Here is a 14,637-nt window from a genome sequence, read left to right as displayed (position 1 = left end):
TTTACATTTTATTTATCTGTAGCAGTATTTAAAAATATTCCAAATAATTGAGTCAAATGTTTTGAAGTGTTCAGATTCCCTACAGGCATCTAACACAGATAACTGCAAATGGTGTGCTAGGCAATGAATGAATATCAGTTTTGTACAAATAGCTTTAATTTGCACAGCTGATCCTGATTTGTGACCAAACATATTTGCAGTACCATCACTACCTAAAACTATAGTGTAATATTTTTCTCTGTATTCACTTGGGCCTCTAGTCTTGTCTAAGTAATCAATTAAAGCTGAGAATTAACCAGAAGAGTAGTAGTCTGGTAGTTCTGTTACACCTAAATATCCTCCTTGATGTGGCCATCATTTGCATCTGTTTAACTAACTTACACATTTGGATAATCAATTGCAAATTGATCAGTGGAGCCATTAGTTAGAAGACTGATGTTACTTTCAATTTTTTAAATTATGTGTGAGATCCTGCTTCAGTGTATCCACTACAAAATGAATAAATTGTGTGCACTGCTTTTAATGTCATACTATGATAACACAGTCACATTTGATTTTTCTGTCAAACACAGCAGGTGCACAGAGGCTTTAAATGACTTCCGTTGCTTAGCTTTTTAGTACACTACATTAAACGAATTTATAAGCTGGGAAAACATTTGACTGTCCATTTTTAATGCATCCAGCCAGTGATGTTTCTGTGGGCTGTTCCTTTGCCTTTACACAAGCAATATTTTCACAGTGCACTTTACCCTGAATATGCAGAGCAAGGGACTTTTTTTTCAGAGGTGCAAAAAACCCTTTCTCTCAGTTTTGATCAATATTGTTGGCTTGCACCTATTCACAGATTTTGCAAGATGTAAGCTTTGTTGTGTTGTTGTACAATAGCCAATCAAAATGGGTTAACTGGTGTTTATTAAATTTCTTTTTAGTTGGGAATGGTTGTGTGGCACTATCATCTTTCCTTCTATCAGAGCAGGAAGATGATACAAGCTGAACACTATTACTACTGGCTGATTCTGTCTCGAAAATCACAATTTGTTTTTCTTGCACACGGGGAATGTTCACATTGTCCTTCACATTTTTGTACTGTATGTTTGTTTGCCTCTTTCCCATGGTAATAAGTAATTTGTCACAAAATGGAAATAATATATGTTTAGTGATGACACAGTGTAAGTAACCATGAAAGTTGAATACCAGAGGACACTGCTGTATCAACAAAGCATTAAAGTGTTTTAAGGAATTACCTTTTTTAACAGGTGAGACTGCTCTCTTGTTTCATGAACCAGGACTTTCTTGTTGCTGCCAACACTTGGTGTGGAATGTATACACTATTATAGTATGCAGGCTTTGCATGAGTTTGTGCTGTCTGTACAATTATGAACCTATCCCCAATGTGATTAGAACATAAAATAAAATTTAAATGTAAGCCTGGATCACCAGTTGCCAATTTTTGGTCACCAATGGTGGGCTAGCTGCCATTAATTTTGCACCCTGTTCCACAGTACAAGTTAACTACGAGATGCATAGTCCAGCTAGATAACAAGTGGTGTCCCTCACTACAGTGATGAAACACTCTTATCTTACTGTGAAGAAAAATCAGAACATCTTACTTGCTAATACACACAACAGTACAGTAAACTAAACTATACAATAAGTCGTATAACTTCATATTAGAAAAACTGTAGATATATAAGAAGTGGCTAGTATTTAATGTGTTTATTTGTGGAAAGGTTTCATATCCTGGTAGGGCATAAACTGAGTTTTTAGTTCCCCAATATAATGTCTGGTTTAACATTTTAGGAGATGGCAGGTCGTTTCTGCCAGGGGATTGAGTAAGACAGCAATTTGTCTCCTGGTCTTGTATTTGTGATCATTGCCATGACACCACTCATTGTGCCAAGTTTTCTTGCTGCAATTGTGTTCAGTGATCTTGTGAATTACCAGGCAAGTGCCTACTGTTATGTTGATTTGTGCGCCTGTGATAGTTATTGCACACCGAGTGGTGTCATGCCAATGATCACAAATAAAAGACTAGGAGACAATCTGCCGTCTTACTCCATCCCCTGTTTTTGGTGCTGCACTGATCTTCTTCCAGCAAATCAATCATATGGATTGAAGGTAGAAATTCATAGCATTGTGATTTGGAATGGTCACTTGCTTTTCCGTGATAGTTTGCCCATTAGATTTTTAAAAATATCTTTGGGCACCATTTACTGATCCCAGTACTTTGTTTTGTTTAAGTACTTCTCAAAATAATTGTGCACAGTGTCTTTATTACTATGGTATGTGGTAGGGTGAAACACTTTTTCTCAATCATTCTCGATGGCCTGCTTGACCAATATTTAGTAAAAAATGCTTTCACAAAGTCTTAGTACTTCAAATATTTGTCTGTCACTTCAGTTGCCTGCAAGGCAGAATCTCCGTGCATAAAGTCTTCCAAGAATTTGGTTTTGATTGCATGTCATTCCAGCTGTGAAATGTGATGTCTATTATAAATTATTTTATGGACACAACTGAATGTGTATTGTGGTGACCTGGTGAAAAAGGTGAAAAATTGACTCTGTCAGAGCATGTTTTGCTTCATAAAATGCGTAGGGAGACATGACACAGCCCCAACAACATGGGGTACAGTGTTTGATCCTACTTGACATATCTGATAGAAGCGCACACTCTGTAATTGTCATTATGTGTAATGTGACTATGCTAGCTGCATCGTCTGCATTGAACATGGATGTACCGGCTTCCTACAGCTTCAAGTTCTTTTTTCTGCCTATGATCTCATGATTTATGGATTGCATTTCCTTATTTAAACTCTCCAGGCGATCATCATGACCAACATTAAGCTCCTGAAATCAATTTTCTAAAAATGGGAAAAACACATGTCTGTTTTCTGTAATTGCTTTTGAAGTGTTGTTGTGACTTTGGTATTGCTCTATTTGCCCTGTTGTGCGGTCTATAGCACAATATGATATTTTTGATCATGCTCCAGTGTTGAAAATTTTTCCTCGATGGTTTCTTACATCTGTTTATGTTTGTGAGCTGTCCAATTGGACATATGCTTCTGCATTGAAGAAACCTGCTCACCAAGCTTTCCTTCAATATATTGGTCTGTCTTGATGGAAATATTGTCAATTTGGTTAGATAAAGCTTCAACAGTTGACCTGATTTTAGTCTGCCCATTACCTAAGCGCATATGCTGTGATCAATTTTTTCCATTTTTGATTCTATCGTGCGGACCTTCTGGACTATAGAATCTGCTGAGCTAACTTTTGTTGGAATGTGAGTCTGTTCTTTGGCAATAGAATTGATTAAATTAACTTTCTTTGCAATGCGGGCTTGCTTCTCTGCAATAGAATCTATCACATTGACTCTCTCTGCTATGCAGTCAGTTGTATTCATCTTTTCTCACTCTTATAGATTAAGACACCTAATATGGACTCTAATTTTACTAGAATATTAGTCATTTTCTGTTCGGTAGTACTTACAGTTGTTTTCTGGCATAGCTTCAGGTTTGGAAGCTTGTGAACTCACACCATCTGGCCTAGACGCAGAGCAATTATGTAAATCTGTTGTAGAAATTGAAATATTTGTTAGGCCACAAAATCATTGAAAACAATTACTCTCCATTATTTAAAGTAATTGAGTGGCCTAAATGCAACAGGGCTGGCCCTAGATGTTGATAAAATTTAAAAAAAGAATTGGACGAAACTATTTCATTGCGTTAAAGGCAACAATGCTAAGTGTATGATATGTGCTGTAAATAGCATACTTAAAATCACAGAAAAGGTGCAGTTTACTGCTGAGGCTGACAGTCTGCACTCTACAATTATCTTTACATGTTAAAGTAGCTTGAAGAGGATATCTGCATATATTATTTGGCACAGAATTTCGTAATGTGAATTTAGGAAAGAAAGAAAAATGTTGCTCAATTCACATGTTGAATCCAGGGAAATATATTTCTGAGTATGGTTATTTCTTTTTGGACACAAAATATGAGACACAAGAACAATTACTTTCTTTCTTACTTTCTGTCACTGTTCAACACCAAGCTTTCCAAAAATAAATTTCTAAAGAATCAGCAGTGATTTGATAAATGATGAAAGACAGAACTGCAAATCTGCTTTTTATTATTTTTAAGCACTGCAGATGTTAAATTTCCGACATGCACTTGGTACAAAGGAATATGAATATGTTTAAAATTCACACATCACAGTAATTATTTGTTAGATTGTACCTTCTTAATATGGCTGCCGAATATTTAAATTGGAGCTTTACAAAGAAGTCTATTTGACTACTGAACCATAACTAATCTCTGATATTATTTGCATCCCCACACACAGGAAGACACTGAAAGTCCACAGAGAGTAAAAATTTAAATCACTGTCTTCGTAAAGACTGCTGAGGACAATATGTTTGTAATATACTGCAAATAAAATGTATTGCCTATTCCAGAGACATTAAAATGTACTGAGATGTGACAGGCAGCATTGTGTTCTGTGGTGCCTCTGTGAATGCAGTGCAATAACTCTGTAACCTGACTCTCCCTGCAGGCTGCAAACAGGATACTGAGTAATCCAATTCTCATTTTACAGTAGGTGAAATGATTTAAGTACAGGCAAATGAATGAGTGGATAGATGATGATGAAATTGACAAAGGTGCAATGACATGATATGACAACACCTGCAACAATTTTTGAATGAGGGATTTATTTCACAGTAACTAGTTTCCATCCTAGGATCATCATCAGATGTCAGTGAGTATTTCCTGTACACTTTTCACATTTTTTTCCTGTGTTTGCTGCACAGCTGTTCTTGTTTCCACTTTGACATATTTTGGAATCACTTTTTCTGCTGGACACTTTTTGTTCAGTGAAATAGCTAGTTAAGGAGAAATAGAAAATAAATTAAAAATGTATGACTACAGCTACTTTTACATCTGCAAGGTGTGTCACAATTCATATTGCACACTTCTGGAGGTTGTAGAGGGGCCTTAGTTGATCAAGTTTTATGTAGAAACTCAGGTCTGGAAATGTCACCCAGTGCTGCCACAGGACATCAAATTGCTAGGTTCTGGTGCCTGTAAATCTTCATCTACATCTAAGTTAAATGTATTTATATACAGGGTGATTCTGCTAAATATGTCAATTTGAGGTAACTGTGCCTGTATCAGAAACAAGAGTCGAAAGTTGTAAGCAAAAACTGTTCTTATATCTCTGACAGTGGAATGCATGTACAGGAACTGGTGTTGTTAAAACTGTAGGGTATGTAACTTTCAGAGGTGATAGTATGGATCAAGACAAGAAAAAAAGTCTAGTAAACGTGGGCTCTAAAATGCGTACCTTAAGAGCTATGAGTTTTTGTTCATTTTCACCAGCATGAAACACATCTCCTCTAGTGGACAAGTGTTCATAGCTCTTAAGGTATGCATTTTAGAGCCCATGTTTGCTAGGCATTTTGTTCTTGTTTTGGTCCATACTACCACCTCTGAAAGATGCATACACTACATTCTTAACAATAATAATATTAGTATATGTATTCTGCTGTCAGAGGTATCAGAATATTTTTCACTTATAATTTTGACTCACCCATTTTCAGTACAGGTACCCTCACATCAAATTGATACATTTATTCTTCTCCATCATCCTTGAAAGGTTGTGACATTATCTCAGACTCATACTGTATATACATACACATACAGGTGCCCATGTCTATAACTTCGATACTGTGTAGCGCCATTGGATGATGATCCTGGACATAGGTTGCTGTGTAAAACTTGATCGACTAAATCCCCCCTACAATCCCCAGAAATGTGTAACAAGAACTGTGAAACACTGTATATACTCTGCAAGGCATCTTAAGGTGTGTGATGGAGGGTATTTTGTGCTCCACTGTCTCTATCCCCTTTCTCTATTTCAGTCGTGAATGGTTCACAGGAAGAGCGATTCCTGGTAAGCCACAGTGTGAGCTCAGATCTCTCTGCAAGATATACAGAGGAGGAAGTAATGTATTAGTTGATGCTTCTAGGAATGTACACTCTATAAACTTCTAATAGTAAAGCACACCGCAATGCAGAATGACACTCTTGCTGTGTCTGCTACTGGATTTGGTTGATCATCTCTGTGATGCTTTTGAGCTTATTAAATGAACCTGTAATGAAATGTGTTGATTTTTTTATCTATTTCCTCTATCAATCCTATCTGGTACTGATTCTAGACTGATGAGTGATATTCAGCTACTGCCCAAATGAGTGTTTTGTGAGCTACCTCTTTTGTGGGTGGACTACACTTCCTGAGGATTCTTCAGATTGATCTCTGTCTGGCATCTGTCTTAACTTTGATTGGTTACATGTTGCTGATCTACTTTAACTCTCTCTGTATGCACACTCTTAGACATTTTACCAATATGACTGCTTCTGGTGCTTGTTCTGCCATTATGTTATCATATAACAATGGGTATTTGTGCCTATTTATGTGTAGTATAGATAATTTCTTTATAGACCAAGATAAGTTTAACCAGATAAATGCTCAGCCTGTTGAGAATGGTCTTTCTGATCATGGTGCACAGCTAGTTACAATATATGACATAGCTCCATTCAGCAATACTAAACAGTCCTCCAAAGTAGTACGTTCAGTCAACGATTTAACAATTGCAAATTTCAGGGAAAGCCTACAGCAGTTAGACTGGGATGAGGTGTACCGTGAACCTGATGCCAATTTAAAATATAATTTATTTCAGGACATTTTTGTAAATGCATTTGAAAACTGCTTCCCCAAGAAAATAGTTAAATATTCTCGTAAGAAACCTTGTAACAAACCATGGCTTACCAAGGGTATAAAAATATCTTGTAACCGGAAAAGGGAAATGTATCTGACAGCAAGAAAGAGTAGTGACCCAGAAACTATCAAACATTATAAAAACTACTGTGTTATATTAAGAAAAGTTATATATTAATGACTTGCCATTCTATATTCATGAAGAGGCAAAGTTAGTTCTCTTTGCTGATGATACAAGTATAGTAATCACACCAGACACACAAGACTTAACTGATGAAATTGTCAATACTGTCTTTCAGAAAATTACTAAGTGGTTCCTTGTAAACGGACTCTCACTGAATTTTGATAAGACACAGTACATACAGTTCCGTACAGTGAATGGTATGACGTCATTAATAAATATAGACCTTAATCAGAAGCATATAGCTAAGGTAGAATATTCCAAATTTTTAGGTGTGTCCATTGATGAGAGATTAAATTGGAAGAAACACATTGATGATCTGCTGAAACGTTTGATTTCAGCTACTTATGCAATAAGGGTCATTGCAAATTTTGGTGATAAAAATCTTAGTAAATTAGCTTACTGTGCCTATTTTCACTCGTTGCTTTCATATGGCATCATATTTTGGGGTAATTCATCACTGAGGAATAAAGTATTTATTGCACAAAAGCGTGTAATCAGAATAATAGCTGGAGTACACCCAAGATCATCCTGCAGACATTTATTTAAGGATCTAGGGATATTCACAGTAGCTTCTCAGTATATATACTCTCTTATGAAATTTGTTGTTAACAACCAAACCCAATTCAAAAGTAATAGCAGTGTGCATAACTACAATACTAGGAGAAAGGATGATCTTCACTATTCAAGATTAAATCTAACTTTGGCACAGAAAGGGGTGAATTATACTGGCACTAAAGTCTTTGGTCACTTACCAAATAGTATCAAAAGTCTGACAGATAACCAACAAGTATTTAAGAAGAAATTAAAAGAATTTCTGAATGACAACTCCTTCTACTCCATAGAGGAATTTTTAGATATAAACTTTAAAAAAATATTAATAAAAAAATAAAAAAATAAAAAAAAATAAAAAAACACAAAAAATGAAAAAGTTGTTATATTAACTTAAGTATGTTGTTAAATTAACTTAATTATGTAATGTATTGGAAAATTTGACTCGTTCCACATCATTACGAAATATCGTATTCATGATCCATGGAACTAGTATTAATCTAATCTAATCTAATCTAATCTGTTGAAGATCAGTAGCCAGGCTGCACCAAGTGTTGATCCTCTGTACATTTTCATGCATTTTGGTGCATTTTTCTAGTGTCACTAGTTCTCTGTCTGTGCAGTGTCATCTGCAAAAGGCCTCATGGAATTTCTGCAGTTATCCAAGAGATTATTTATAAATGCTGTGAAAGGTAATGGTCCAATAACATTCCCTTGGAGTACACCCGAAGTTAATTTTGCATCTGAAGAATTCTCTCCATTGGGAATGACATCATGTCTCCTGTTTGCTATAAACCCCTCGGTCCAGTCAGACAGCTGGTCTGGTATTCCACTCTCTCATATTTTGTTCATTGGGTGGCACTGTGGAACAGCATCGGACACCTTCCAGAAGTTGAAGAATGTGGCATCTGATGCTATCTGTGTCTCGTGGACAAACAAAATGGACTGGATTTCACATGGTCATTGTTTTCAGAACCCGTGTTGGCTGCTACATGGGAGATTTCTTGTTCTCCAGAAATGTTGTGCTATGTGAAATTCTAAAACAGATCAGCATTACAGATGATGACCAATATTTTTGTGCACTTGCTGTAAAAGCCTTCTTGAAAATCAGAATGACCTGTGCCTTTTCTCAACTGTTAGCAACAGTTTGCTTCTGCAGTTACCTGAGGTTTACTGCTGCCAGAAGAGGAGCAAGTTCTTTCGCATACTCTGTGTAGAATTGTGTTGGTATCCAATCAGGTCCAGTGGTCTTTCCTTTGAGGGATTCCAGTTGCTTTTCTATCTCATGGTGACTTGTTTCAATATGTCATTTTGATGTTAGTGCAATGATGTACAAGAGTAACTACAGTGTGACCTTCCTCACTGAAGCAGTTTAGGAAAAAATGCATTTAATATTGTGCTCTTCTCTGTATCATTGTCTGTTTTGATGTCATTCTGTCAGGATAGATGAATTTGATCAGTTTACAGAGTTAACAATAGGCCGAAACTTCTTAAGGTTTTCTGTGCAGTTGGAAGATAGAATTTTACTTTTAAATTTGTTGAGCTCTTCACACACAGCTCTCCTTGCAATGAATTTGGCTTCATTCAGTTTTTGTATTCCTGTTAGGATGTGGCTACATTTAAATTTGCAGCAAAGAGCCTCTCTTTGCTTTCCTAACAAGTTTATCTAGATCTACATCTATATTTATACTCTGCAAACCACTGAAGTGCATGACAGAGGGTACATCAGTCTCAGTTGTTATGGCTTTTTTCAGTTACCATTCACGTATGGAGTGCGGCAAGAATGATTGTTTAAATATGTCTGTGTGCTATAATTAATGCAATCTTGTCCTCAAAATGTCAATGGGAGCGATATGTAGGGGTTTGTAATATACTCCTAGAGTCGTTATTTAAAGCTGGTTCTTGGAACTTTGTTAGTAGACATTCTCGAGATAGTTCCCACCTGTCTTAGAGTCTGCCAGTTCAGTTCTTTCAACATTTCCATGACGCTCTCCCACAGGTCAGACAAACCTGTGACCATTCATACTGCCCATCTCTGTATACATTCAATATTCTCAGCTAGTCCTATTTGATACATCGCCCACACACTTGAGCAATATTCTTGGGTAAGTCACACTAGTGATTTGTAAGCAATCTCCTTAGTAGACTGATCCATTTCCCCAGTATTCTACCAAGAAACCAAAGTCTTCTACCTCTTTTACCCATGACTGAGCCTATGTTATTGCTCCATTTCATGTCCCTACTAAGTCAACTTGAAGAACGACAACTTCTCAACCAAGATCCATTTGTAAAACCTGTATTTTTGATGACCGGTTTCGGTAAAACCAGTATTTACAGAATGCTGTGCCAAATGCATCCGTTGTACATTACAGATGTACATCACTGATGCGAGAGTGCCTCTAACTGTAGTCTGTAATATGGGATGGATGCTCTTGGTGAAACATTTTATAAATGTTGGTTTTGACTTTGAACATATTGTACATACTGGTTTTAACTTTGGCTGCCAATGCATCTTACACCAACTGTCCAGCTAATTAAGATGTGGAGTACATTTACAGCCCAAATAGAGCATGTGTGTTAATATTTACAAATATAGCCCCCTTGCTACACAGTATGAGCAACTTAACTAATCCCTACTAAGTTTTACACCCAGATATTTGTGCGAGTATAAAGAGTCCAGCTGTGATACATTGATATTATATTCATAGGATACTGTGTTCATTTTATGAAATGTGCAATTTTACATTTCTAGACATTTAAAGCAAGTTGCTAACCCTTGCACCACTTTGATATCTTATCGAGGTCTGACAGAATATTTGTACACAGTCAGAGATAGGCACAACAAAGAGACTGTCACAAATAAAGCTTTCTGCCCTTAAGGCCTTCATCAATAATAGATCACACACACACACACACAAACACACAAAACTGCAGTCTCAGGCAACTGTAACCACACTGCAAGCAGCAGCACTGTTGCATGATGGGAGTGGTGAGTGGGAGAGGGTAAGGAGGAGGCTGGGGTGAGGAGGGGCAAGGATAGTAGGGTGGGGGTGGTGGACAGAGCAGTGCTGCTGGGGAGTGTGCAAGGACGAGGTGGAGAGAGGGTAGGGCAGTTATATGCGGTCGGGAGGTTAGACAGAGGACAGGGGAGAGAGAGGTGGGGCTGGAGAGGGGTAGTGGAAAATCCCCCACCCCTACCCACACCCACACCTCCTTCCCCATCAACCGCCCACCAATCCCCCCACCACTCCCCCACCACCCACTGCACATAGCTGCCCTAGCCTCTCTCCACCTCTTCCCTGTGTGTTCCCAACAGCACTGCACTGTCCCCCATGCATACCTTACTGGCAGTCTCCTTCCCCACTCCACCCTATTCCTATAATGCACTGGTGCTGCTGCTCGCATTGTGGCTGAAGTTGCCTGAGACTGCAGTCTTGTTATGCCTATCTGTGACTCAGGTTCTCCGCTGTATGGCGAGTGGCAACTTTCCATTTCATAATATTGTTACATTCCATCCTGGATATTCCATTGTAGAACATTTGTACAGCTTTGTTCAGACTGTCTTTCATTTTACATAACTGCATCATCTGTGAACAGATGGAGGTTACAATTAATGTTGTCCTTAAGGTTATGAATATGAAACATAACAGCAAGGGACAGTTCCCTGGGGTACACTCAAAATTACTTGTAAATCTGTCAGTGACTCTCCATCCCAGGTAACATGCTATGTCTACCCTACCAAGAAATTCTCGATCCAGTCGCAAATTTCCTCTGATACCCCATACGATCATACTTTAGATACTAAGCATAGATGTGGTACTTAGTCATATGCTTTTTGAAAGTCGAGAAATACTGCATCAATCTGACTTCCTCAATCCTGGCTTTCAGAATACCCCTTGAGAAAAGTGCGAGTTGGGTTTCACATGATCTGTGTTTACAAAATTTGTGCAGATTGGCATTTAAGACATCATTCTCTTTGAGAAAACTCATTATATTTGAGCTCAGAATATGTTATAATATTTTATAACAAATCAATGTCAAGGTTATGGGTTGATAGTTTTGTGGATCAGATCTGCTATCCTTGTAGACAGGTGTGACCTGTGCTTTCTTTCAGCTACTGGATACAGTTTTTTGTTTGAAGGATCTGTGATAGATTATAGTTGACAAAGAGGCTAACTCAGCCACACATTGGGAACAGAGTCTGATACAGATTCCATCGGGCTCTGTGTCTTTGTTGAATTTAACAATTTCAGCTTTTTCTCAATGCCACTACCTCTAATATCTATTTCCCCATCTTTTCAGTGGTATAAGAATTAAATTTGGGCAATATTCCTACATTTTTCTTCGTAAAGGCACATTTGAAAACAGAGTTAAGCATTTCTGCTTTTTCTTTGCTGATCTTAATTTCAGTTTGAACCTTGTCCATGAGTGACTGGTCACTCACTAACTTTGGTGCTACTAACAGCCTTTACATACAACTAGAATTTCTTTATGTTTAGTGAAACATCTTTCAATGTTACTTGGGCACTGCTGCTCTCTCAGGGTTACTAAAAATAAGCTTATCTTTCTGCTTGTTTTAGTTGCACTGTGCATTGTTTTCGCATTTATTGTTGCTATAACTGCATTGTGAACACTGACACCTTCTTTGATTTAAGGCATTTACTAAAATTTCGTACGAGTTGTCACACCCAGCACTGACAAAAATAAAAGTATCTCAATTGATGTTGGATGATTACAGTTTCCTCCAGTGATTACATTATGTTTAGGGAACTTATGTACAAGTGAAATGAGGTTTTCTCTAAAGTTTGCAGCTACATTAGGAGGGGAGTATGGTGGTCAATGGGAACCTATTATAATTTTATGTTCACCCTTGGTTCTGAGTTTTGCCCAAACAGTCTCCCATGCAGCTTTTGTTTCTATCTCAGTGGACTCCATTTCTCATTTTCCTAGCTTTTTGGTACACATTTAAACTTTCCCCAAAGATCTTGCTACTGCCAACTTCAGGTTTTAATCAGCTTTCTGTTCCTAGTGTGCTTTTTAGGAGTGCTCCAAACTGTGATACTTTGTTGCAAATGTTTTGGAAGTTAACCACTAGGATTTTAATAATCTCACCTGTGGGAAGCATTTGTCTGGATCTTACACTGATACTTCTTGGTTCCCTGCAGTTATCATTATCTGGACTGGTTGGAGTGCTGCCTAATCTAAAATGCTCTGGTGTGCACCACAGACACATGGCTGTCAAGCCACGCCAGGTCTGTCTCATCCATCACACCTTTGCTTTCGATATTCCTGTCTAAAGCAAATTCTGCAATACTCTTGAACACTGTCCAGTGATGCTCAACAGTATCAGTGCTGGAGGTGAAACTTTCATCTTGACTGCTCAGGTAATCTGAAACCTGTTTCTTGTCACTATCACTGAGCAGAAATATTTTCTTACCCTTCTTAATATTCATATGTGCAGCCATATTCAGTGATGCTGTAAAGGCATTATGAACATTGACTTCCTGTTCTAGGTGAGTTGAGCTGAAAATTTCAGGCCTGTTGGTGACCAGCAGATCTGATATATTGTTACCAAGAGTCAGTTGTCTGATTAGCTGCTCGAGATTATTTTTGGGTAAGGCATTTAGAACAAATTTACAAGATTCCCTGTCCCTACTAACTGTCTTAACCAGTTTAGTTCACCAGTCTATTGCTGGCAAGTTGAAATCTTCATTTTAATACTATAACATGACCCAGAAATTTAACTGTTCTCAAAATTTCCTTCCAAATGTTCCACCACTGCTGCTGCAGAAGCAGGGGTATGTAAAAGCATCTGATAACGATGTTTGATACACTTTGAACACTTATCTTCATCCAAATTATTTCACATTTGATATCTGTACTAACATCACTAAATTTTATCATATTTTTTACATCTATAAACTCTCCTCTACCACCAGTGCTTAACCTATCTTTTCAATATACGTTCCAAATAGAATTTAGAATTTTATTGCCATTAACATCTGGTTTCAGCCAGCTCTCTGTCCCTAGTACTATGTGGGCATTGTCATCGTGTACAAGTGAGATGAGTTGTGGCTTGTGGAAGGATTTGCTGTATCCTAAAATGCACATGTGTGCACACCTCATTTATTCTGAAATCCTAGTAGCTGTTTCCTGCATGTAGTGCTCACCTAATCTATTAAGGAGGGGAGGGTGTGGGAGGAGGATGTCATACAAATCTCATATTTACGTTTTTTTTTGGCAGTGATACGAAAACAGTTGCAGTGTTCTGAAACCATAATGGATGAAATAATGTCATTGTTGGCTTTCAAAAGTGTGACTTTCAGTAGTATTTAAAAAAAGAAAATCAAATTTCTAACAGCAAAAATGATTTCAAAATATGCCAAAGTGAACATGAAGAACACCACCACATCTCTAAGCCAACAAACTACAAAAATATGAAATTTGTACAAGAAATCCTCACTGCCATCTGCTGAAGGACAGAGTTCCAAAACTATTGCATTGAAGTAAGTCATTAATTCAGAAAGTGTGGCAGGTTGCAGGTATGTCTTCAGTGATATAGACACAGATTGAGACCAGGGAAAAATATATAGAATGCCACCAACCTGCATTGTGGTGGATTGATTTCATCCTATTTGGTCAACTTATTTAATTTCAGTGCATTTAATTCATTTTGTGTGTGTCCCTAGTCTCAGGGTAAGCTACGGTTTTCAGAGTAAACAGCAAATTTTGATTCGAGTGCCCGTCTGTCAGAGATCTTAAGTTGTGAAATAATCATTTATATTGTGTAGTCTGGTTTCATCTCTGCTTTTTGTAATGTTTCACCTGTACTTAACTAGTTATTTTTTTATGCAGGTGGAAGCTCCTAAGCAAGAGATAGAGTACATATCTGTTAAAGAAGAAACCCCGGTAAGTGCTAAAATTCATCTCCTTTTACATAAAAATATATTCTGTGCAAGCCACTGTGCACAGCATGAGGCAACGTGTGTCAAATGGCTGTTAAACACTCTTTTACATCTACATGTACATCCATTCAAACACTATGCAGTGCAAGGAAGAGGCCATTTCTCTTGTACCAGATATTAGGGCTTCAAATTTGAAGAACAGGAAGAATGATTGCTTAAATGGCTC

General features: G+C 37.5%; 1 protein-coding gene across 11 annotated transcripts in view; it reads left to right on the top strand.

Annotated features, from left to right (window-relative positions):
• Nucleotides 1-14,637, top strand: part of LOC124717006 (zinc finger protein 239-like) — a 303,476-nt gene that overhangs the window by 60,036 nt on the left and 228,803 nt on the right. For 8 of the 11 annotated variants that reach the window (XR_007005695.1, XM_047243641.1, XM_047243636.1 and 5 more), the window contains one exon: nucleotides 14,362-14,415. The exons of 1 other annotated variant lie outside the window; for it this stretch is intronic. Coding sequence is in view for 8 of the 10 variants with exons in the window: in XM_047243641.1 (XP_047099597.1) it covers nucleotides 14,362-14,415 (54 nt within the window). In the remaining 2 variants the exon portion in view is untranslated. Of the gene's footprint in view, nucleotides 1-4,592; nucleotides 4,755-13,048; nucleotides 13,121-14,361; nucleotides 14,416-14,637 lie in introns of those variants that run through there. 2 more of the 11 variants (XM_047243639.1, XM_047243638.1) reach the window with 2 other exon arrangements.

This window comes from Schistocerca piceifrons, chromosome 9 (assembly GCF_021461385.2).
Source record: "Schistocerca piceifrons isolate TAMUIC-IGC-003096 chromosome 9, iqSchPice1.1, whole genome shotgun sequence".
Classification (NCBI taxonomy): Eukaryota; Metazoa; Arthropoda; class Insecta; order Orthoptera; family Acrididae; genus Schistocerca; species Schistocerca piceifrons.
This window is presented reverse-complemented; position numbering and strand designations above follow the sequence as displayed.